General features: G+C 44.4%; 1 protein-coding gene across 1 annotated transcript; it reads right to left on the bottom strand.

Moving 5' to 3' along the window:
- Nucleotides 1–44: 44 nt before the first annotated feature.
- Nucleotides 45–16961, bottom strand: LOC311129448 (ubiquitin carboxyl-terminal hydrolase 44-like). Its single transcript, XM_084161733.1, has 6 exons — nucleotides 16879–16961; nucleotides 13422–15112; nucleotides 7061–7259; nucleotides 2731–2839; nucleotides 2282–2523; nucleotides 45–1967 (listed from the first exon to the last, which is right to left on the bottom strand). Exons 2-6 carry the CDS (start codon nucleotides 14979–14981, stop codon nucleotides 1843–1845), a joined length of 2235 nt encoding a protein of 744 aa, XP_084017859.1. The 5' UTR covers nucleotides 14982–15112; nucleotides 16879–16961; the 3' UTR covers nucleotides 45–1842.
- Nucleotides 16962–22677: the final 5716 nt, after the last annotated feature.

Raw genomic sequence — 22677 nt, 5'->3', positions numbered from 1 at the left:
CACTGTGGTGCGGATAAAAAAATTAGACAAACTAGTGTTTTTTTAGAAAAATGAAAATATATTCTCATGAGGTAAATTTCTCTAGAAATTGAGGTAAGAATTTGCATAGTATCACTTCCATAAATGTACACACACCTGAGGCAGTATGAGCACAATGCCAACAAACATCGGACAGAAAAAAGGATGAAGTGGAAATGTGCTTTGAATTCTCCCCAAAAGGTGAATCTAGAGAGATTAACAGCATTTAGGTTGAGAGCAGTTTAGCTAGTACCAGCATGGAGATATCTTTCTTTCGCACTCAGTTTCGCCGAACACACAGCAAGGATCTACTTGCATCAGTCTGGCTATTTTACACAAGAATACAGAGCCAACTATATTGTGTGAACAAGTGCTGGTATACAAACACACAGGAGACGGGTCAGATATCTTTAAAGACAACACTGTCTAACCTGCTGGTGATTCCAAACAACTAGAGGGGGAAGGGATCAATTACAAAACTATAAAAAAAATCTTAAGTCAGTGGCCGTGTTTATAAAAATAAAAAAACGTGAAAAACCCTCCATGTCCGAGTATACAAAAATACATTCAATATTCTAAATGCTGGCCTGCGTGGGACTGCATTTTACAGTGCTACAAAGAACTGATACCAAATTCACTTCTGGCAAAGGAAATACAAAAATAGATATGTTCTGATATGAAGGGCACTTTTCTATGACACTTGTGACTGTAGAGATACCAATCAAAAGTTAGGAGGCAAAAGGCCTAAAAACACCAGCACCAGGAAAGACATTTACATTATGAAGACAGAGGGCAGCATTTAGATAAAAACAAACATCCCTTTGGAAACTGGTTACAAAATAGATTATCCAAAACCAGTCAAAGAATATATCCTGCAAATGTTGTGTAATTGTTTTTGGAGAAGCTGAGATACTTTTTAAACATTTCCCCTCGTGCTTTGGCTTGAGTTCAGTAGTCAATCATGAACCATTTCCTGACCGACCGGACTTACTACAGAGAGCGATACCAAAGACGGTGGATAAATGAAGATGTCCCACTCAGGCTGTTTACCATTTTAAAAAATTGTCACAGTCCACATAAGTGGTGGCTCTCCCATAGGCACCAATGTAATAGCAGCTAGGTCTGGTCTGCTTAGTTCATTGACTGTATATGAACCAGAAAATAGGAGCGAGTGAGGTGTCTCGCTTCCTCTTCAGTCTCTGGCGAAACTAAAGGGGTTAAACTCTAAAGACTATTTATGGAGGGAATTACCGGTTTCAGTCTACATTCCAGTTGAGAATTTGACTGACTGTGACATCCCTTAGTCAACTGTCTAAAGTGGCTGTGAGAAACATTTTAGTTGATTCAAATCGATTGAGAAAAATAAAATCACAGAGCACAGACAAGCAGAAAGATTGACACCTGAATAAATCTGAACTACTGACAGAGGAAACTTCCACAGTCACACCTGGCCAAAGTCTGTGTCTGTCTTCTCCTGTAAAGGCGTGTCTATAATACAACGCACACCTTGGCTGATACTCTTGATAAAATAAACCTGTACACTATCAAACACATTTTCCTTTTCTTTTAAAACCCATATAAACACCATGTACAAGAAATTCACAAAGCAAAAAAAATAAAGAGTGTGTCCTTTGTCTGTTCTTTTAGAAAAATAATGATCAAATGATAACTTCTCCCCCCAGAGGGGATAAAATGCCCACAAATAAAGAGCGAGATAAAAGAGGGCAGGGTTGAGATGTTTTGGTGGTGATGCTGATGATGTCATGTCACTGGGCTGCTGAGGTACAGAGGAGGGTTCGGGACGGGGCTCAGTGGGTCCTGGTCCTATAGCGGCCTGTCTTTGTCCTGAGTGAAGCGCTGCGTGTAGAAGAGTATATAGGCCTGGGCGCGACACACCTCCTCCACAGAACACACGTTCAGCTTAGAGTCATTACAGTGGACCCAGAACCCTGAGAGGGAGGAAGGAGAAGAGAGAAAGGGTATTAGATATAGGTAAATTCCATGAAAATGTATCAAGGTTGTGTGTGTCATTTTACATTTACATTTTAGTCATTTAGCAGACGCTCTTATCCAGAGCGACTTACAGTTAGTGAGTGCATACATTTTTCATACTGAACCCCAGTGGGAATCGAACCCACAACCCTGGCGTTGCAAGCGCCATGCTCTACCAACTGAGCTACAGGAGGCGTGTCATCTTATTTTATTTTATTTTATTTTTTTTACAGAAAAATGTATTTTGCGTGTGAGTGAGAGATGTTCTTACTTCCTTCTTTGTTGTAGCAGTAGGCAGTGTAGTGGCCGGAGCCGAAGCCCTTCCCATGATGCATCACCACAGCGGACAGCTCGTACAGGAAGTGTTTTGGGCGCGGGGAGCCGGCGGAGGCGGGACTGGAGCATGGCGAGCTCTTGGGGGAGGGGTCTCTGCAGCAGTATGGCTCCATGTTGAGGAGCTGGTCAAAGCTGACGTGGACCCCGATCTTCTCCCTGTGGTTCCTACCAGACCACCTGACGACCAATCACAACCACAGAACACTCAAAGGACACATCAACAGACCAATCACCAAATAAGACAGCTAGAGTGTTTCAAATGCATGGTTGTGTTATGGTTCTTGAGCAATTGCTATGTGCTCAGTGGTTACCTGCAGTGTTTGAGGTGCTTGGGTGTGTTATGGTCATTGTGTGGTTGTTATGTGGTCATAATGCGGTCAGTACCTGAAGCGTTTGAGGTGCAGGCGCAGGACCTGAGGCAGTTTGTGAACCATCAGCTGTTTCTGAGCTTCAGTCAAGATGACGGGTTTGGAGGAGAACCTCCGCCGCTTACCTAGAGACAAGAGTGAGCGTTAACCCACACTGTAAAACTCAACTTGCACAGTAGAGGGACCCCTCAGACAGGGCCAGAGTACGTGAGCGGAGTTGAGCGTGTGGAAATCACGCGCCGTGCTCTACCAAAAAAAAAAAAAAAGATCAAATGATAACTTCTCCCCCCAGAGGGGATAAAATGCCCACAAATAAAGAGCGAGATAAAAGAGGGCAGGGTTGAGATGTTTTGGTGGTGATGCTGATGATGTCATGTCACTGGGCTGCTTGCACAACCCCCCAGCGCAACCCCCCAGCGCTCCACGTCCTTTCCAACCGCTCTGCTAAAAAACACTCCTCGCTCAAAGGGGAAAAAACTGCAGCTCCAAATTCGCTTCATTCATTAAAATCACAATTTAACCAATACCAATCTATTTTTGTGACTACCTGGACCTACCATTTGGTTTTGAAGTATTGAAACCAAACCATATGATTTGAATGAAATATTTTAATAAACAGGATAAGGCACTCATAATTTCAAATAGGCTACATGTCATATTAAACAGCATATAAACACTAAATAGGTCAGCAGCCAGACAGGGAGCCTAAGAAGGAACGAAAATGCTATATTATTTCAATTCTTTCAAGGCTATAGTCCACAAAAAAAGTAATTGAGAAGCATTTGCGAGTGCGAATCACTAGGCTGGCAGGGTCATTAAGCACTCAGCATTTAAACAACATTTTTTTGTATGAAATCATTATAGTCCATAAATTGCACATACAGGCTGTGACTTACTTAGAATTAATTACAAATTAAACGAAAAATGCCTTATTAGGCTCCATCTACAGTGCCTTTGAATACATTTTTAGAAACATGAGTTTGGCCAGAGTCTGTGGCTTCAGGCTCATGCGATGGTGCTTGGAGAGCAGGCCAGAAGCAGATACTATCTTAATATAATAATAATATAATATGCCATTTAGCAGACACTTTTATCCAAAGCGACTTACAGTCATGCGTGCATACATTGTTTTTTTGTGTATGGGTGGTCCCGGGGATCGAACCCACTACCTTGGCGTTACAAGCGCCGTGCTCTACCAGCTGAGCTACAGAGGACCACAAGGAGGAAGGAGAAGAGAGAAAGGGTATTAGATGTAGGTAAATTCCATGAAAATGTATCAAGGTTGTGTGTGTCATTTTACATTTACATTTTAGTCATTTAGCAGACGCTCTTATCCAGAATCTTCTCAGCGCTTGCAAAGCCACTGGGGATGCTAAACACCCTTCGGGCCACTCTTCTCAGGCTGGGCAGGGATGCGTAGTTGTTATTTTATTTTTCTGTAGGTAGGCCTAAAGGATTTTAGGTAAAATAACCCTATCAAAACAGAAAGCTCCTTGAAAGAGGTAAAATGTCAGGCCTATTGGGCCAAAATCAATGATGGCCTATTGTATAGATAATAGAACGAAAAATGTAATTGCCCTAAAAGTCTAAACCCTTTCTAAGCCGGGGCGGGGGTTCTACTAAGCTATATGGAATTGTTTTAAGAAGGTAATACCAAGGATCATATAGCTATTACATATTACAAAATTATTTGATGAAAAATTATTTTTGGCCTTACTGCTATTAGCCCATACAAACGCATTGAATAACATATTCACTACATGGAACAGATACAGTGGGGGAAAAAAAGTATTTAGTCAGCCACCAATTGTGCAAGTTCTCCCACTTAAAAAGATGAGAGAGGCCTGTAATTTTCATCATAAGTACACGTCAACTATGACAGACAAAATGAGAAAAAAAATCCAGAAAATCACATTGTAGGATTTTTAATGAATTTATTTGCAAATTATGGTGGAAAATAAGTATTTGGTCACCTACAAACAAGCAAGATTTCTGGCTCTCACAGACCTGTAACTTCTTCTTTAAGAGGCTCCTCTGTCCTCCACTCGTTACCTGTATTAATGGCACCTGTTTGAACTTGTTATCAGTATAAAAGACACATGTCCACAACCTCAAACAGTCACACTCCAAACTCCACTATGGCCAAGACCAAAGAGCTGTCAAAGGACACCAGAAACAAAATTGTAGACCTGCACCAGGCTGGGAAGACTGAATCTGCAATAGGTAAGCAGCTTGGTTTGAAGAAATCAACTGTGGGAGCAATTATTAAGAAATGGAAGACATACAAGACCACTGATAATCTCCCTCGATCTGGGGCTCCACGCAAGATCTCACCCCGTGGGGTCAAAATGATCACAAGAACGGTGAGCAAAAATCCCAGAACCACACAGGGGGACCTAGTGAATGACCTACAGAGAGCTGGGACCAAAGTAACAAAGCCTACCATCAGTAACACACTACGCCACCAGGGACTCAAATCCTGCAGTGCCAGACGTGTCCCCCTGCTTAAGCCAGTACATGTCCAGGCCCGTCTGAAGTTTGCTAGAGTGTATTTGGATGATCCAGAAGAGGATTGGGAGAATGTCAGATGAAACCAAAATATAACTTTTTGGTAAAAACTCAACTCGTCGTGTTTGGAGGACAAAGAATGCTGAGTTGCATCCAAAGAACACCATACCTACTGTGAAGCATGGGGGTGGAAACATCATGCTTTGGGGCTGTTTTTCTGCAAAGGGACCAGGACGACTGATCCGTGTAAAGGAAAGAATGAATGGGGCCATGTATCGTGAGATTTTGAGTGAAAACCTCCTTCCATCAGCAAGGGCATTGAAGATGAAACGTGGCTGGGTCTTTCAGCATGACAATGATCCCAAACACACCGCCCGGGCAACGAAGGTGTGGCTTCGTAAGAAGCATTTCAAGGTCCTGGAGTGGCCTAGCCAGTCTCCAGATCTCAACCCCATAGAAAATCTTTGGAGGGAGTTGAAAGTCTGTGTTGCCCAGCGACAGCCCCAAAACATCACTGCTCTAGAGGAGATCTGCATGGAGGAATGGGCCAAAATACCAGCAACAGTGTGTGAAAACCTTGTGAAGACTTACAGAAAACGTTTGACCTGTGTCATTGCCAACAAAGGGTATATAACAAAGTATTGAGAAACTTTTGTTATTGACCAAATACTTATTTTCCACCATAATTTGCAAATAAATTCATTATAAATCCTACAATGTGATTTTCTGGAATTTTTTTCTAATTTTGTCTGTCATAGTTGACGTGTACCTATGATGAAAATTACAGGCCTCTCTCATCTTTTTAAGTGGGAGAACTTGCACAATTGGTGGCTGACTAAATACTTTTTTCCCCCACTGTATATATTTTTTACTATCAAAAGGAAGTTTGTTCTGAAGTGTCTGTCCTTTATCTGAGCAATATAAGAAAGATCAGGAAACATTTGTTATTTTATTTATTTTTGTACATGTATTTACCCTTATTCGTGGCACTAAACAGTCTAAACCCTATCTAAGCTGGGTGTGTGGTTCTACTAAGCTATATGGAATTGTTTTAAGAAGGTTTGCTATTTGATTTGGAATTTTAAGACCCCTTGAAGTATCAAAACATTTGTATTTATTTATTATTTGATGAAACATTTTATTTGGCCATACTGCTATTAGCCCATACAAACGCATTGAATAACAGATTCACTATATGGAACAACAGATAGTCCCCCCCCCCATAGAAAATCTAAAGGAAGTTTGTTCTGAAGTGTATACTTCCATTCATTTTTTCAACTGGTACCGGGGGATCTTCAGTCGAGTCTTGTGAGGCCTGTGTGCATCCAAGAGCAAAACAACCGACGTGTTCGTGAGTGTCTCACCTTTGCACAGAGGGGTCATATTAGTGTGTAGCCCAAACTGTTCGGATGCTACAGACAGAAGTTAGCAGATCGGCTGTACCGACTTCAGACGAGTCCCAAGACGTTTATGAAAATACTTAGCATACTAGATAACAGTAACTAAAGCAGCACACAAGTAAACTACAAATGCATGCTGGGCATGCCCTGAGCTCGTGAAGTGAGCGCTACTCTCGCCCGACGCTCCAGCCTTTGGGAAACTCGCTCCACGCTCCAGTCAAATTGGGCATGCTCCACTCTGCTCACATACTCCGGACAGGGCTGTGTGAATGTGAATACTCAGTCTAACTATTGTACTGGATGGTAGTTTGACATGCAGAGAGAGAACTAACTGCTTTGTTAAAAATGATTGTACCTCTAACAATCATACCATTGAATGAATGTGTGTTTGTGTGTGCTCACTGTGAACATTTGTGTATGTTTGCCTCTGTCACTCACTGTTGCACTGGTCGCAGGCGTAGATGTTGCCCTCCAGGGCTTCGGTCTCCGTGAACTTGGCCAGCATCTCCGTCAGCTGGCACGACACCTGCGCTGCGCTCTCCCGGCTGTTGCTGTGGTAACGCTCGGGGAACTCCAGCGATAGGTCCCAGAAGGGTTCCACCGTGTTGGAGCGGTGGTCACATGCCAGACACGTCACCTGATGGAGGGGGAAGAGAAGAGGGATAAAGAGAAAGGGGTATAGAGTGAGAGGAGGGAGAAAGAGAGGATGAAAGAGGGAGAGAGAGTTGTGTGAAGGCAAGCCAAAGCCAGCTGAGCTAGCTAATGCAGCAGCACACACACAGGAACTGGATTGTCTGAGATACACAGCTTTAGAAACACTGTCCCCCTTCACACACACACACTCACCCCCTTGTTAGGCAAGAGCAGGTGTGGGTGTGTGCTCAGAGGAGAACTCAAAGACACTCCTCTCTTTCACAGACCAAAGCAGAAAGTACACACGTTCAGTCACACACACACACACACTCACTCACTTCTGGGTAAATCGATTTGAGTTCAATCACTTTTAGACAGCATTCCTTTTGATTTAAACAAAACTTTCCATACATGTTTGCCCATGGAAGAAGTGGTCAGAAATTGACTTTTTGGACCTCAATGTCAAAACGTTTAGGAGATAAAAGGTGTTCAAAGTTTTGCATACCCCACCCTACAGGGTGAGACATCCACCCTGTAGGGTGGATCACTGGAAAAGATAAACGGTTGAGTTTGATATCATTTAAAAGCTTACAAACAGGGTGTCAAACTATTTTATAATTTCCACACAAAAAATATATATATTTTTGGAACCTTTTACGTCTATTATCTAAAAACACGTAAACTCTGACTGACTCTTTTCATATTTGCATATGTTGTAGCTTAGGGTAAAATAGGGTCTAAGCTACAACATATGCAAATATGAAAAGAGTCAGAGTTTACGCGTTTTTAGATAATTGACGTTAAAGGTAAAAAAATGTCAAAACAATAAATAAATCAAGTAATTATAAAGCTGTTTGACAACCCTTTTTGTAAACTTTAAAATGATATCAACCTTAACCATTTATCGTTTCCAGTGATGAAGACATGGATGTCTCATGGTATGGTGGGGTATGCAAAAGGTGTCAACTTTGAGCACTTATCTCTTGCATGTTTTGGCATTCAGGTCCAGTACATTTAGATGGATACATTTTGGCATATTGTATTATTTTATATATATATATATATACAGTACCAGTCAAAAGTTTGGACACACCTACTCATTTAAGGGTTTTTCTTTATTTTTACTATGTTCTACATTGTAGAATAATAGTGAAGACATCAAAACTATGAAATAACACATATGGAATCATGTAGTAACCAAAAAAGTGTTCAATTAAAATATATGTTATATTTGAGATTCTTCAAAGTAACCACCCTTTGCCTTGATGACAGCTTTGCACACGCTTGGCATTCTCTCAACCAGCTTCATGAAGTAGTCACCTGGAATGCATTTCAATAAACAGGTGTGCCTTGTTAAAAGTTAATTTGTGGAATTTCTTTCTTCGTAATGCGTTTGAGCCAATCAGTTGTGTTGTGACAAGGTATACAGAAGATGGCCCTAATTGATAAAAGACCATGTCCATATTATTGCAAGAACAGCTCAAATAAGCAAAGAGAAACGACAGTGCATCATTACTTTAAGACAAGAAGGTCAGTAAATCCAGAACATTTCAAGAACTTTGAACGTTTCTTAAAGTGCAGTCGCAAAAAATACCAAGCACTATGATGAAACTGGCTCTCATGAGGACCGCCACAGGAAAGGAAGACCCAGAGTTACCTCTGCTGCAGAGGGTAAGTTAATTAGAGGTAACTGCACCTCAGATTGCAGCCCAAATAAATGCTTCACAGAGTTCAAATAACAGACACATCTCAACATCAACTGTTCAGAGGAGACTGCGTGAATCAGGCCTTCATGGTCGGATTGCTGCAAATAAACCACTACTAAAGGACACCAATAAGAAGAAGAGACTTGCTTGGGGCAAGAAACACGATCAATGGACATTAGACCTGTGGAAATCTGTCCTTTGGTCTGATGAGTCCAAATTTGAGATTTTTGGTTCCAATCGCCGTGTCCTTGTGAGACGCAGATTAGGTGAACGGATGATCTCTGCATGTGTGGTTCCCACCGTGAAGCATGGAGGAGGAGGTGTGATGGTGCTTTGCTGGTGACACTGTCAGTGATATATTTAGAATTCAAGGCACACTTAACCAGCATGGCTACCACAGCATTCTGCAGCGATACACCATCCCATCTGGTTTGCGCTTAGTGGGACAATCATTTGTTTTTCAACAGGACAATGACCCAACACACCTCCAGGCTGTATAAGGGCTATTTGACCAAGAAGGAGAGTGATTGAGTGCTGCATCAGATCACCTGGCCTCCACAATCACCCGACCTCAACCCAGTTGAGATGGTTTGGGATGAGTTGGACCGCAGAGTGAAGGAAAAGCAGCCAACAAGTGCTCAGCATATGTGGGAACTCCTTCAAGACTGTTGGAAAAACATTCCTCATGAAGCTGGTTGAGAGAATGCCAGGAGTGTGCAAAGCTGTCAACAAGGCAAAGGGTGGCTACTTCGAAAAATCTAAAATATATTTTGATTTGTTTAACACTGTTTTTGGTTACTACATGATTCCATATGTGTTATTTCATAGTTTTGATGTCTTCCCTATTATTCTACAATGTAGAAAATAGTAAAAAATAAAGAAAAACCCTTGATTGAGTAGGTGTGTCCAAACCTTTGACTGGTACTGTGTATATATATATATATATATATATATATATATATATATATACACACACAGTGAGGGAAAAAAGTATTTGATCCCCTGCTGATTTTGTACGTTTGCCCACTGACAAAGAAATGATCAGTCTATAATTTTAATGGGAGGTTTATTTGAACAGTGAGAGATAGAATAACAACAACAAAAATCAATAAAAACGCATGTCAAAAATGTTATAAATTGATTTGCATTTTAATGAGGGAAATAAGTATTTGACCCCATCTCAATCAGAAGGATTTCTGGCTCCCAGGTGTCTTTTATACAGGTAACGAGCTGAGATTAGGAGCACACTCTTAAAGGGAGTGCTCCTAATCTCAGTTTGTTACCTGTATAAAAGACACCTGTCCACAGAAGCAATCAATCAATCAGATTTCAAACTCTCCACCATGGCCAAGACCAAAGAGCTCTCCAAGGATGTCAGGGACAAGATTGTAGACCTACACAAGGCTGGAATGGGCTACAAGACCATGAAAGAAACACAAAACACCTCTCAATCTCCCTCGGCCTGGGGCTCTATGCAAGATCTCACCTCGTGGAGTTGCAATGATCATGAGAACGGTGAGGAATCAGGCCAGAACTACACGGGAGGATCTTGTCAATGATCTCAAGGCAGCTGGGACCATAGTCACCAAGAAAACAATTGGTAACACACTACGTCATGAAGGACTGAAATCCTGCAGCGCCTGCAAGGTCCCCCTGCTCAAGAAAGCACATATACATGCCCGTCTGAAGTTTGCCAATGAACATCTGAATGATTCAGAGGAGAACTGGGTGAAAGTGTTGTGGGCAGATGAGACCAAAATGGAGCTCTTTGGCATCAACTCAACTCGCCGTGTTTGGAGGAGGAGGAATGCTGCCTATGACCCCAAGAACACCATCCCCACCATCAAACATGGAGGTGGAAACATAATGCTTTGGGGGTGTTTTTCTGCTAAGGGGACAGTACAACTTCACCGCATCAAAGGGACGATGGACGGGGCCATGTACCGTCAAATCTTGGGTAAGAACCTCCTTCCCTCAGCCAGGGCATTGAAAATGGGTTGTGGATGGGTATTCCAGCATGACAATGACCCAAAACACACGGCCAAGGCAACAAAGGAGTGCCTCAAGAAGACGCACATTAAGGTCCTGGAGTGGCCTACCCAGTCTCCAGACCTTAATCCTATAGAAAATCTGTGGAGGGAGCTGAAGGTTCGAGTTGCCAAACGTCAGCCTCGAAACCTTAATGACTTGGAGAATATCTGCAAAGAGGAGTGGGACAAAATCCCTCCTGAGATGTGTGCAAACCTGGTGGCCAATTACAAGAAACGTCTGACCTCTGTGATTGCCAACAACGGTGTTGCCACCAAGTACTAAGTAATGTTTTGCAGAGGGGTCAAATACTTATTTCCCTCATTAAAATGCAAATCAATTTATAACATTTTTGAAATGTGTTTTTCTTGATTTTTTTGTTGTTATTCTATCTCTCACTGTTCAAATAAACCTACCATTAAAATTATAGACTGATAATTTCTTTGTCAGTGGGCAAACGTACAAAATCAGCAGGGGATCAAATACCTTTTTCCCTCACTGTGTGTGTGTGTGTGTGTGTGTGTATATATACACACACACACACTGCTCAAAAAAAATAAAGGGAACACTAAAATAACACATCCTAGATCTGAATGAATGAAATAATCTTATTAAATACTTTTTTCTTTACATAGTTGAATGTGCTGACAACAAAATCACACAAAAATTATCAATGGACATCAAATTTATCAACCCATGGAGGTCTGGATTTGGAGTCAGCCTCAAAATTAAAGTGGAAAACCACACTACAGGCTGATCCAACTTTGATGTAATGTCCTTAAAACAAGTCAAAATGAGGCTCAGTAGTGTGTGTGGCCTCCACGTGCCTGTATGACCTCCCTACAACGCCTGGGCATGCTCCTGATGAGGTGGCAGATGGTCTCCTGAGGGATCTCCTCCCAGACCTGGACTAAAGCATCCGCCAACTCCTGGACAGTCTGTGGATGGAGCGAGACATGATGTCCCAGATGTGCTCAATTGGATTCAGGTCTGGGGAACGGGCGGGCCAGTCCATAGCATCAATGCCTTCCTCTTGCAGGAACTGTTGACACACTCCAGCCACATGAGGTCTAGCATTGTCTTGCATTAGGAGGAACCCAGGGCCAACCGCACCAGCATATGGTCTCACAAGGGGTCTGAGGATCTCATCTCGGTACCTAATGGCAGTCAGGCTACCTCTGGCGAGCACATGGAGGGCTGTGCGGCCCCCCAAAGAAATGCCACCCCACACCATGACTGACCCACCGCCAAACCGGTCATGCTGGAGGGTGTTGCAGGCAGCAGAACGTTCTCCATGGCGTCTCCAGACTGTCACGTCTGTCACGTGCTCAGTGTGAACCTGCTTTCATCTGTGAAGAGCACAGGGCAATTTGCCAATCTTGGTGTTCTCTGGCAAATGCCAAACGTCCTGCACGGTGTTGGGCTGTAAGCACAACCCCCACCTGTGCACAACCCCCACCTGTGGACGTCGGGCCCTCATACCACCCTCATGGAGTCTGTTTCTGACCGTTTGAGCAGACACATGCACATTTGTGGCCTGCTGGAGGTCATTTTGCAGGGCTCTGGCAGTGCTCCTCCTGCTCCTCCTTGCACAAAGGCGGAGGTAGCAGTCCTGCTGCTGGGTTGTTGCCCTCCTACGGCCTCCTCCACATCTCCTGATGTACTGGCCTGTCTCCTGGTAGCGCCTCCATGCTCTGGACACTACGCTGACAGACACAGCAAACCTTCTTGCCACAGCTCGCATTGATGTGCCATCCTGGATGAGCTGCACTACCTGAGCCACTTGTGTGGGTTGTAGACTCCGTCTCATGCTACCACTAGAGTGAAAGCACCGCCAGCATTCAAAAGTGACCAAAACATCAGCCAGGAAGCATAGGAACTGAGAAGTGGTCTGTGGTCACCACCTGTAAAACCAGTCCTTTATTTGGGGTGTCTTGCTAATTGCCTATAATTTCCACCTGTTGTCTATTCCATTTGCACAACAGCATGTGAAATGTATTGTCAATCAGTGTTGCTTCCTAAGTGGACAGTTTGATTTCACAGAAGTGTGATTGACTTGGAGTTACATTGTGTTGTTTAAGTGTTCCCTTAATTTTTTTGAGCAGTGTATATATATATATATATATATATATATATATATATATATATATATATATATATATATATATATATATTTTTTTTTTTTATTTTTAAATATATATTACTATCAAGACAAAAATGTGGTAACAGTCATGCACACACATCATGCAGTAAAAGCTCCCATCCAAATACCTCCAGTAAGATCACTACTAATAAATGTAAAGGCCTTTTAATCCCTTTTTCAATCCATTTTAGTCCAGACTGGTGAATCACAAAAGTGTGTGTGTATATCAGTATAAAAGTGTGTACTGTGTATCAGTGTGTTTGTGAGAGTGTGTTCCTCTCTTTCTCACCTGGCTGAGGAGCTGTCCATGGAAGATGGTGTTGACCACGCTGAGCACCTGCTTGATGAGATGTCTCTGTCCGGTTGACACACCAGCGGGCGGTGTGTGTGTCCCCGTGCTCTCCAGCTCATGCTGCACCTTGTCCAGCAGTTCACACAGGAACTCCTGGGCATCCTGCTGGGCGTATCCCCGGAAGGCTGGGATCAGCTGCCACACCGAGTGCAGCATGGCGAAGGGCGACACCAGCGCCCACTTGCCCGACCACATCACCTGGAAGAGGGTGTGCAGCTCGTGGCACAGGGAGATGTGTTTAGAGCTGGGCTCCTTGGGCTGGATCAGCTCCATGCTTCGGGCCCTGGAGGCCCCCCCGCTTAGCCCAGCGCCAGCCAGGGGGCCTCTCCTTAGGGCCAGTGGGGAGGACGACACTGGGCCCCCGGGGCTGGGAACCACCAGCTGGCCGTGGACAGCCGAGGCCAGCAGCTCCAGGGCCTGTGTCAGGTCCAGCTGGAGGAAACACTCCCTGAAGATGTGAAGGTGGCTCAGCACCTGCAGGATGGAGTTCATGTAGCACGTGTTGCCTAGGTTACGCAGGCCAGTGACGCCCGGGGTGACCGTGGGCCGCCGTTTGAGGGGCGAGTCGCCCTGTTTGGAGGGCGCACAGCGGGGGGCCGGGGAGGGGGCTGTCCGGGCTTGGGCAGAGGAGGCTCTGGTTTTGCCTTTGGTGGAGGAAGAGGGGGTGGAGTAGCGAGCGGGTTTGGGCGCGGGGGTTTTAGGGGGGCGGCCCATTCTCTTGGGAGGGTGAGTGGCGGGGCTCTGGGTCCTTGGTTGGGGGGTGAGGGGGGTCTGGGGTGTGTGAGGGGTGCGTGTTCGTGTGGGGCGGGGGGTGACAGCAGCGGCGGCAGCAGCTCTCTGACTGGCTCTCCTCAGGCGGTGGCTCTTCCTGGGTGGAGCCCTCTCCAACTCTTCTTGTAGCTGCCTCTTCAACGTCTTCCTTCTCTCCCTCAACTCCTTCCTCCTCTCCTCCTCCTCCTCTCTCTGCCTGTCCTCCTCTTCCCTCCTCTTCCCCCCTTCCGTCATGCTGAACCAGGTGTGGAACACTCGACCCATCAGCGCCCGGCGGCGGTGCCAGAGCGCCGTGAACATGCGGTCCTCGTCCCTCAGCTGCAGTTCGCTGGAGCCACAGGGCTGGGGGGCGTCGGGCGGGGCGCTAGCTAATCTCAAGGTTCGTCCTGAACGCGTGGTGACCTCGTAGCGCTGGCTCTGGATGGCGCTGAGCGTGGAGCGCAGCAGCTTGAGGTCTCCCGTCGCGTTGTCGTTGAGCACGTAGTCGTCACACAGGTAGCAGAAGACATAGAGCTCATTGACCTCCATGGCCAGCGGGTGGCGATGCTGCAGAAAGTGCTGCAGGGCGTGCTCCTCGATGTAGCGGCCGCACGCAACGTGGGCGCAGCCCAGGCAGGCCCACACCGACTCTGTGGTGTTGCAGTCCACGCAGTGCCACTTCTGGGGGTTGAGGATGGAGTGGTCTGGGGCCAGCCTGAGCCGCCCCACGTGCTTACACCTGTCCATCGCACACACTTGCTGGGGGGCTCAGTCCGTGTGTCTGTGGGTAGGCGAGTGTGGGTGTGACACGTCCACACTGGGGCTTCAGATCACCATGGCGAGCTCAGAAACGGGGCGCTCCCACGGCATGGCTTTATCTGGGGAGGAAGAAAGAAAAGAGAGAGACTGAGTGAGAAAGGCAGTTCTACAACACTTTCTAAACTTCTATAATCTCTTCTCAGTAAAGACCTTACCCAAATCGTATGAACAGATCCTTTGTTTAAAAGATGCCCGTCAGTGAAAACAACTGTACCAAAACCTTATGTCTTCCTTTTAAACCCACAACCCATTCTGGTCTTTATAATCATTTGTGGTCACACATTTAACCAGTTAGCTCTCTAACATGGGTTCTTATTGTCAAAGAAGAGAGGACAATATCCTGAATGTTGACTGCGGTGATCAGATGTGGTTTTCTGCCATTACAGATTTCCTTCCTCTAATGTACCCTTTAAAACAGTTTGCATAACCCTGGGGGGTTAGGCACTTCCGTAGCACAGTTTGAAAACTGCTGGGGTTGGGGATTCCTGTTTTAGAGTCTCAGCTCCATCATCATCACCCCCCGATGGGGCCAAAGGGAGACTTAAGCCTGGCAAACAAAGGGGGGCTGAGCTGGGAGGGTAGAGCACCCTTTGTGTGTGTACAGGCAGCCTTACAGAGAGAAAGGGGCAAGAAGAGATGGATAGAGGAGAAAGGGAATGGAGAAAGATGGATAGGAAGATCAGAAGGGAAACTAAACTCGGGGATCTGAGGCTACCAGTTACCCTTCTCCATGAACCAATCTATAGTCTATGTAGGAGGAGCAACACTATGAAAAAAAAATGTATGCACTCACTAACTGTAAGTCGCTCTGGATAAGAGCGTCTGCTAAATGACTATAATGTAATGTAATAAGGCTGACCCTGACTACACAGGTCCAAGTTCTAACGAGTGTTTGTTTACCATTCCAGACTGCCTTCCTGTGATTTAAATAAGTAGCTGTTACCACTGAAGGAGTTTCTGGCTGGCATGCCCTGACTGAGTCTGTCTGTCAACATTGTACCCCATGACTCCAACTGTTTTTAAATATGATTTAATCAATGCAATTGTGGTTTTATGACCATCGATATTCGTGATACATTGTTTAGTTTTTTTTATCCACACTAGATCTGGTGGGCAGTTACTAGCAAGGACATTGCTTTGCTTCTGCTTCATTTGACCCATTCAACACTGATAACAAAAGCGCGATATTTGTGTTTTCAAGCCAGCTAACTTAGCTAGTAAGCTTTCCCAAAGTGTTTACCACTTCACTAACGTTAACTCACCCGACAATGGTAAATTATCCCCGCAAGACAACTTTAAAAACTAGCTATCTAGTTAGCAACATTACCTAGCTAACAATGTCACCAAAATACTGGTAACTAACAGCTCTTTCTTCTATCCGTGATGTCACTAACTAGCTATAGTTATAACACGCCTAACCTTACTGATGACAAGAACCTCCTTGTAAACTTATCGAGGAGGATATCAAAGGCTCGTGCGCGCGCCTAAGGTGCCCTTGTGCTTTCTTTCTCTGTCTAGCGGTATGTATCTTCTAAATAAACACAAATCAAACATCTAACGTAAGATAGCTAAACATAATCGCTAGTAAAATAATAAAGTATCTAGCTAGTTTGTTGGCTAACTTGGTGAGTAACATAGCTAGCTAGCTAACATGGCTAGTAGCAACCAAGCTAATCTTGTCAAGCCAAGTCTAAATACGTTAGGGATCAATGCGTCAGGGTTTTAATTGTTTATCAAACATGCTAGTTAGTTTTCACAGGAATGTGTACAGCATAACAACTGACACGAATTGTAAAGAATGGCGAAAATGGAAAAAGTACCATACCTATCCTTCACCGCACTTATTCCTCTGATACTAAAACGGTCGCCATCTTGCATCTACTCTTGTCGCGTGGTGTTGGCTCGAGCCCGTCCGCGGTAGGGTAGCGTCAAGTGTCGTTGTTGCCTGGCTCAAGGTAGAGGCTCTCGTAACATCAGATTTAGGATCAGATTATTGTACTCCAATCCTAAACGTTATCACTGAGGTGATTAGAAAACATCTGACTTTGTATCAGTGGTTAGGGGCAACCTCTAACCTACTATTGTGCGTGTCCTGGACCGACACAAACAAGTGTACTGATGGCACAATTTTGCAACATCATCTCAGTTAAGGATATTGTCATGTCATATTCATGAAGCCAGGCCAACACAACATAATCAGAGAAAATATTTGACATAAAAGTGAAGTAGCCCTTCACATTCTATTAAGCACATTCTGCTTGTGTTGAGTATCACATATAGACTACTGTTTGGCACTGCAAATGGCCTATTTATATTTTCTACACAAGTAAGGCTACTAATAAAGTAACCCACGAACAAAGTTTTTTTCTTTTTTCTACTATCACTGCTTCTGGAAAAACAATTGCTTTCAAAACGTATCAATGCCACAAGATGGCAGTGATGTGTCAATCAATGTTCATGTTGTGCGTGAGAATACGTTGTAAACATGAGATATTATTATGTGTGTGTGTATGTGTGTTGGGGGGATGCAGGTGTAGGGCTCCATGCTGGTTAATGAGGGCATTGGGGGCTGATGGCACACGCTATAGAGATGGTATCAGACTGAGTGTCTAATATTAAACCCCAGAACCCTGAGAATTAAGTCTAAGACATGCTAACCACAAACTGAGCCTAGGATTGACTCACTCAAATGTACCCAATGTTCCCAAACTCTGTCAGCAGCTCTGGCCTCATGTGAAAATGTCCTGACACAGTGAATGTGAGGATGAGTGGATACAGTCAAGAGACATTGCCAACCGTCACTCTACCTGAAAAGGAGTACTGAGAGAGAGGATTGTTGATCCCTAAACACAAAAATGAAAGAATATGCACATGTAACCAGTGAGTGGGTTCACACACACACACACACTCTTGTACAGCTAACCTTGTGGGGACACACAATTCAGTCCCGTTCAAAATCCTATTTTCCCTAACCCGTACTCATACCCTTACCCTAACCTTAACCCTAACCTTAACCCAAAAACCTAAACTTAACCCTAAACCTAACCCTAGTTCCTAACCCTAACCCTTAACGTAATTCTAACTCTAACACTAATTCTAACCTTAAATCTAAACCCCCTAGAAATAGCATTTGACCTCATGGGGACTAACAAAATGTCCTCAATTGGTCAAATTTCTGTTTGTGTACTATTCTTGTGGGGACTTCTGGTCCCCACAAGAATAGTTAAACACGTCCACACACATACAGTGAGGGAAAAAAGTATTTGATCCCCTGCTGATTTTGTACGTTTGCCCACTGACAAAGAAATGATCAGTCTATAATTGTAATGGTAGGTTTATTTGAACAGTGAGAGACAGAACAACAACAACAAAATCCAGAAAAACGCATGTCAAAAATGTTATAAATTGATTTGCATTTTAATGAGGGAAATAAGTATTTGACCCCCTCTCAATCAGAAAGATTTCTGGCTCCCAGGTGTCTTTTATACAGGTAACGAGCTGAGATTAGGAGCACACTAAAGGGAGTGCTCCTAATCTCAGTTTGTTACCTGTATAAAAGACACCTGTCCACAGAAGCAATCAATCAATCAGATTCCAAACTCTCCACCATGGCCAAGACCAAAGAGCTCTTCAAGGATGTCAGGGACAAGATTGTAGACCTACGCAAGGCTGGAATGGGCTACAAGACCATCACCAAGCAGCTTGGTGATAAGGTGACAACAGTTGGTGCGATTATTCGCAAATGAAAGAAACACAAAATAACTGTCAATCTCCCTCGGCCTGGGGCTCCATGCAAGATCTCACCTTGTGGAGTTGCAATGATCATGAGAACGGTGAGGAATCAGCCCAGAACTACACAGGAGGATCTTGTCAATGATCTCAAGGCAGCTGGGACCATAGTCACCAAGAAAACAATTGGTAACACACTACGCCGCGAAGGACTGAAATCCTGCAGCGCCCGCGAGGTCCCCCTGCTCAAGAAAGCACATATACAGGCCCGTCTGAAGTTTGCCAATGAACATCTGAATGATTCAGAGGAGAACTGGGTGAAAGTGTTGTGGTCAGATGAGACCAAAATCAAGCTCTTTGGCATCAACTCAACTCGCCATGTTTGGAGGAGGAGGAATGCTGCCTATGACCCCAAGAACACCATTCCCACCGTCGAACAGGTGGAAACTTTATGCTTTGGGGGTGTTTCTGCTAAGGGGACAGGACAACTTCACCGCATCAAAGGGACGGTGGACGGGGCCATGTACTGTCAAATCTTGGGTGAGAACCTCCTTCCCTCAGCCAGGGGATTGAAAATGGGTTGTGGATGGGTATTCCAGCATGACAATGACCCAAAACACACGGCCAAGGCAACAAAGATGTGTGCAAACCTGGTGGCCAACTACAAGAAACGTCTGACCTCTGTGATTGCCAACAAGGGTTTTGCGACCAAGTACTAAGTCATGTTTTGCAGAGGGGTAGAGGGGTCAAATACTTATTTCCCTCATTAAAATGCAAATCAATTTATAACATTTTTGACATGCGTTTTTCTGGATTTATTTATTGTTATTCTGTCTCTCACTGTTCAAATAAACCTACCATTAAAATTATAGACTGATCATGTCTTTGTCAGTGGGCAAACGTACAAAATCAGCAGGGGATCAACTACTTTTTTCCCTCACACACACACACACACACACACACACACACACACACACACACACACTTGTATGATCAATGTCCCTCTCACTGATCCGTCTCTGATATGGAGAAGGGCTTAGCTTTCAGCAGTACCACAGGTGTGTGAGTGAGTGAAAGGTGAGTGTGTGTGTGTGTGTGTGTGTGTGTGTGTGTGAAAGAGGTACATGTACATGTGTGTAGATCTGTCATCCGATTCCTGTTGAATCACTAATGTTTTTCTCTCTCTATGACCCGCGGCCCTAACTGAGTCTTCATGTCCACACACGTTCCTTCCCTCCCCCCTCTCGCGCCCTCTTTCTCTCTCCTCTCCATCGCTCCTTCTCTCACCCACACTCTACATACTCCACAAACCACACACAAACACACACACACACCTCCTGTTTGTATTGAAAAAGGTGGATACCATAGCTCTGTGAAAGTTCTATATAGTTGCGGTTTGTGGCAAGTGAAAACACAGGTGCTGATGGGTGAGGGGAAATGGTTTACAACCAGTAAATAAACACATTCCCCATAATTATGTTTTATGTTTGTAGCATTTATGTGTTGATTGGTACATGTCTTAATGGTTTATGTCTGTCTGTCTGCTTACCTGTCTGCCCGTCTGTCTGTCTGTCAGCACCTTTCTCTCACTGTGTCACTCACTGTGTCACTCACTCTATGTCAATGTGGGTGTAATAGGTGGGTGACATCAGGGGGTCGTTTTCTTGGCAGTATCATAATCACAAGTTGCGTCTCAATCACCATGCTATGTCAACAAGGCCCTGTTCTGGCTTCTTCTAATGTAGGCTACTTTTGGTAAAGAAGCGTTCCTGAATGTGTGTGTGTGTGTGTCTGAATGGTTTGATAGATACATAGCACAGACTGCTGTCTCTGTTCCAAGGGCAGTTCAGTTCCCATCCTACCTCTGTAAATCCCTTTAGCCATTCTACTCACGCACACACGCCCCATGACCTTGACTCTTGACCCTCACCTCTGCCTCCCACTGCTGTGATCGCCCCAAGTGTGCAGGGTCACCATAGCAGGTTGTGAACTCTGACCTGGCCAGGAGTGGAGCTGGACTACCCATACCTGGCATGTGTGGAATACCTCGTCACCTTCAGCTCATCCATGTCACTCTGACGAGAATGCCAGGAATGGTCCGGAATGCCGCAGCAAACACCCTCTCCCTAAAGCCAAACATTCTGTCTGCTCTCCCATTTCTCTGTTATGGTCAACATTCCCTGAGTCTGTGTGAATGTGTCAGAGTGTGTTTTGGGAGAGTGGGAGTGGTGTATTATTACCTAATCTGGTGAGGGAGAGAAAGGAAGGATGATAAGGATATTTTCATCAAACTAATCTGAGGTATTCCAAGGCTCCTGTGCCCCCGCACATTGACTCTGTACAGGTACCCCCTGTATATAGCCTCGCTACTGTTATTTTACTGCTGCTCTTTAATTATTTGTTATTTTTCTATTTTTATTCTTTCTTTTTTTAAACTTATCTATTTTTTACTTAACACTTTAAACTGTTGGTTAATAACATTGTTGGTTAAGGGCTTGTAAGTAAGCATTTCATTGTAAAGTCTATACCTGTTGTATTCGGCGCATGTGACAAATAAAATGTGATTTGATGGAGAAATCTAACAATGTTGTTTTAGAGTCTATAAACAGCAGTCGGTGTGTGTGTGTGTGTGTGTGTGTGTGCTTTCACTTATCGGTCTTGTGTACTCACTAACCCAGAGGACAGGGATTTTTCCACAGTGAGGAAATGTAAAGAAAATGTAATGCCTCAACATTCCTTGGATTTGACCGGAATGACATTATTACATGAACACATAATCAAATAAAGAGAGGACATCATCATATTTCTATAGATATATACAAGTAATACTGTACAGGAGCAGACATAGGAAGGTATAGAGATGAATTCAGGGCTCTGTAGGTCACAGCAATATTACACATTGGGAGGTAATATGTTATTGTCATATATATATTCAGTGGTGTATGTTGTTGTGATATGACTGTTTTGATCAGGAACCCCTCCAAAAGAGAAGCTACATCTATCCTGCCCAAATTTCGGAGTCAAAAACGGATCAGTTGGACTGAAGCTGGATGGATTTGGGCTCATCAGACACGCAGCCACACACACACATACACAACACACACACACACACTAAATCATTCACAGAGAGATCACAACACACATACACATTCGCAAACACACCTGGACTCAACCACCTGTAGTGGCATGTATGGCTTATTCAACATAATTACGTGTGCTTGTACACATCTGTATCTGTTACACAGCTTGACAGAAACAGAACACATCGGGGAAAGAGGCACAGGTCACCATCCACCACAAGCTGGGGCCTTCCTACAGGGGTCACAAGGGGTCAAATGTGTCCTTCTGTTGTCCAGTCTTGAGGTCAACATGTCTTGACCCATGATCCCATTGGCCCTTCTGCCCTGGGATAAAGTGCTACAGAGAGTGAGTGACTGGGTGTGTACGTATGCGTGGAAGAGGGGGCCAAACTGTCACTCAAACAGAGGCTCATAGAGTCTGTATGTTCTCTCTGCCAGCCTCACACTCTTATTGGCCCAGGGCAGATAGGGGCGGGGGTTTATAGTCTGTTTAGTCCCCCCTCCAGAGAAGGTAAATACAAATTCTCTCTCTCTCTCTCTCTCTCTCTCTCTCTCTCTCTCTCTCTCTCTCTCTCTCTCTCTCTCTCTCTCTCTCTCTCTCTCTCTCTCTCTCTCTCTCTCTCTCTCTCTCTCTCTCTCTCTCTCTCTCTCTCTCTCTCTCTCTCTCTCTCTCTCTCTCTCTCTCTCTCTCTCTCTCTCTCTCTCTCTCTCTCTCTCTCTCTCTCTCTCTCTCTCTCTCTCTCTCTCTCTCTCTCTCTCTCTCTCTCTCTCTCTCTCTCTCTCTCTCTCTCTCTCTCTCTCTCTCTCTCTCTCTC

The sequence above is a fragment of the Coregonus lavaretus genome, assembly GCF_964263955.1.
Source record: "Coregonus lavaretus genome assembly, chromosome: 5".
Classification (NCBI taxonomy): domain Eukaryota; kingdom Metazoa; phylum Chordata; class Actinopteri; order Salmoniformes; family Salmonidae; genus Coregonus; species Coregonus lavaretus.
The sequence above is the reverse complement of the archived record's forward strand: the minus strand, read 5'-3'. Positions and strand labels throughout refer to the sequence as shown.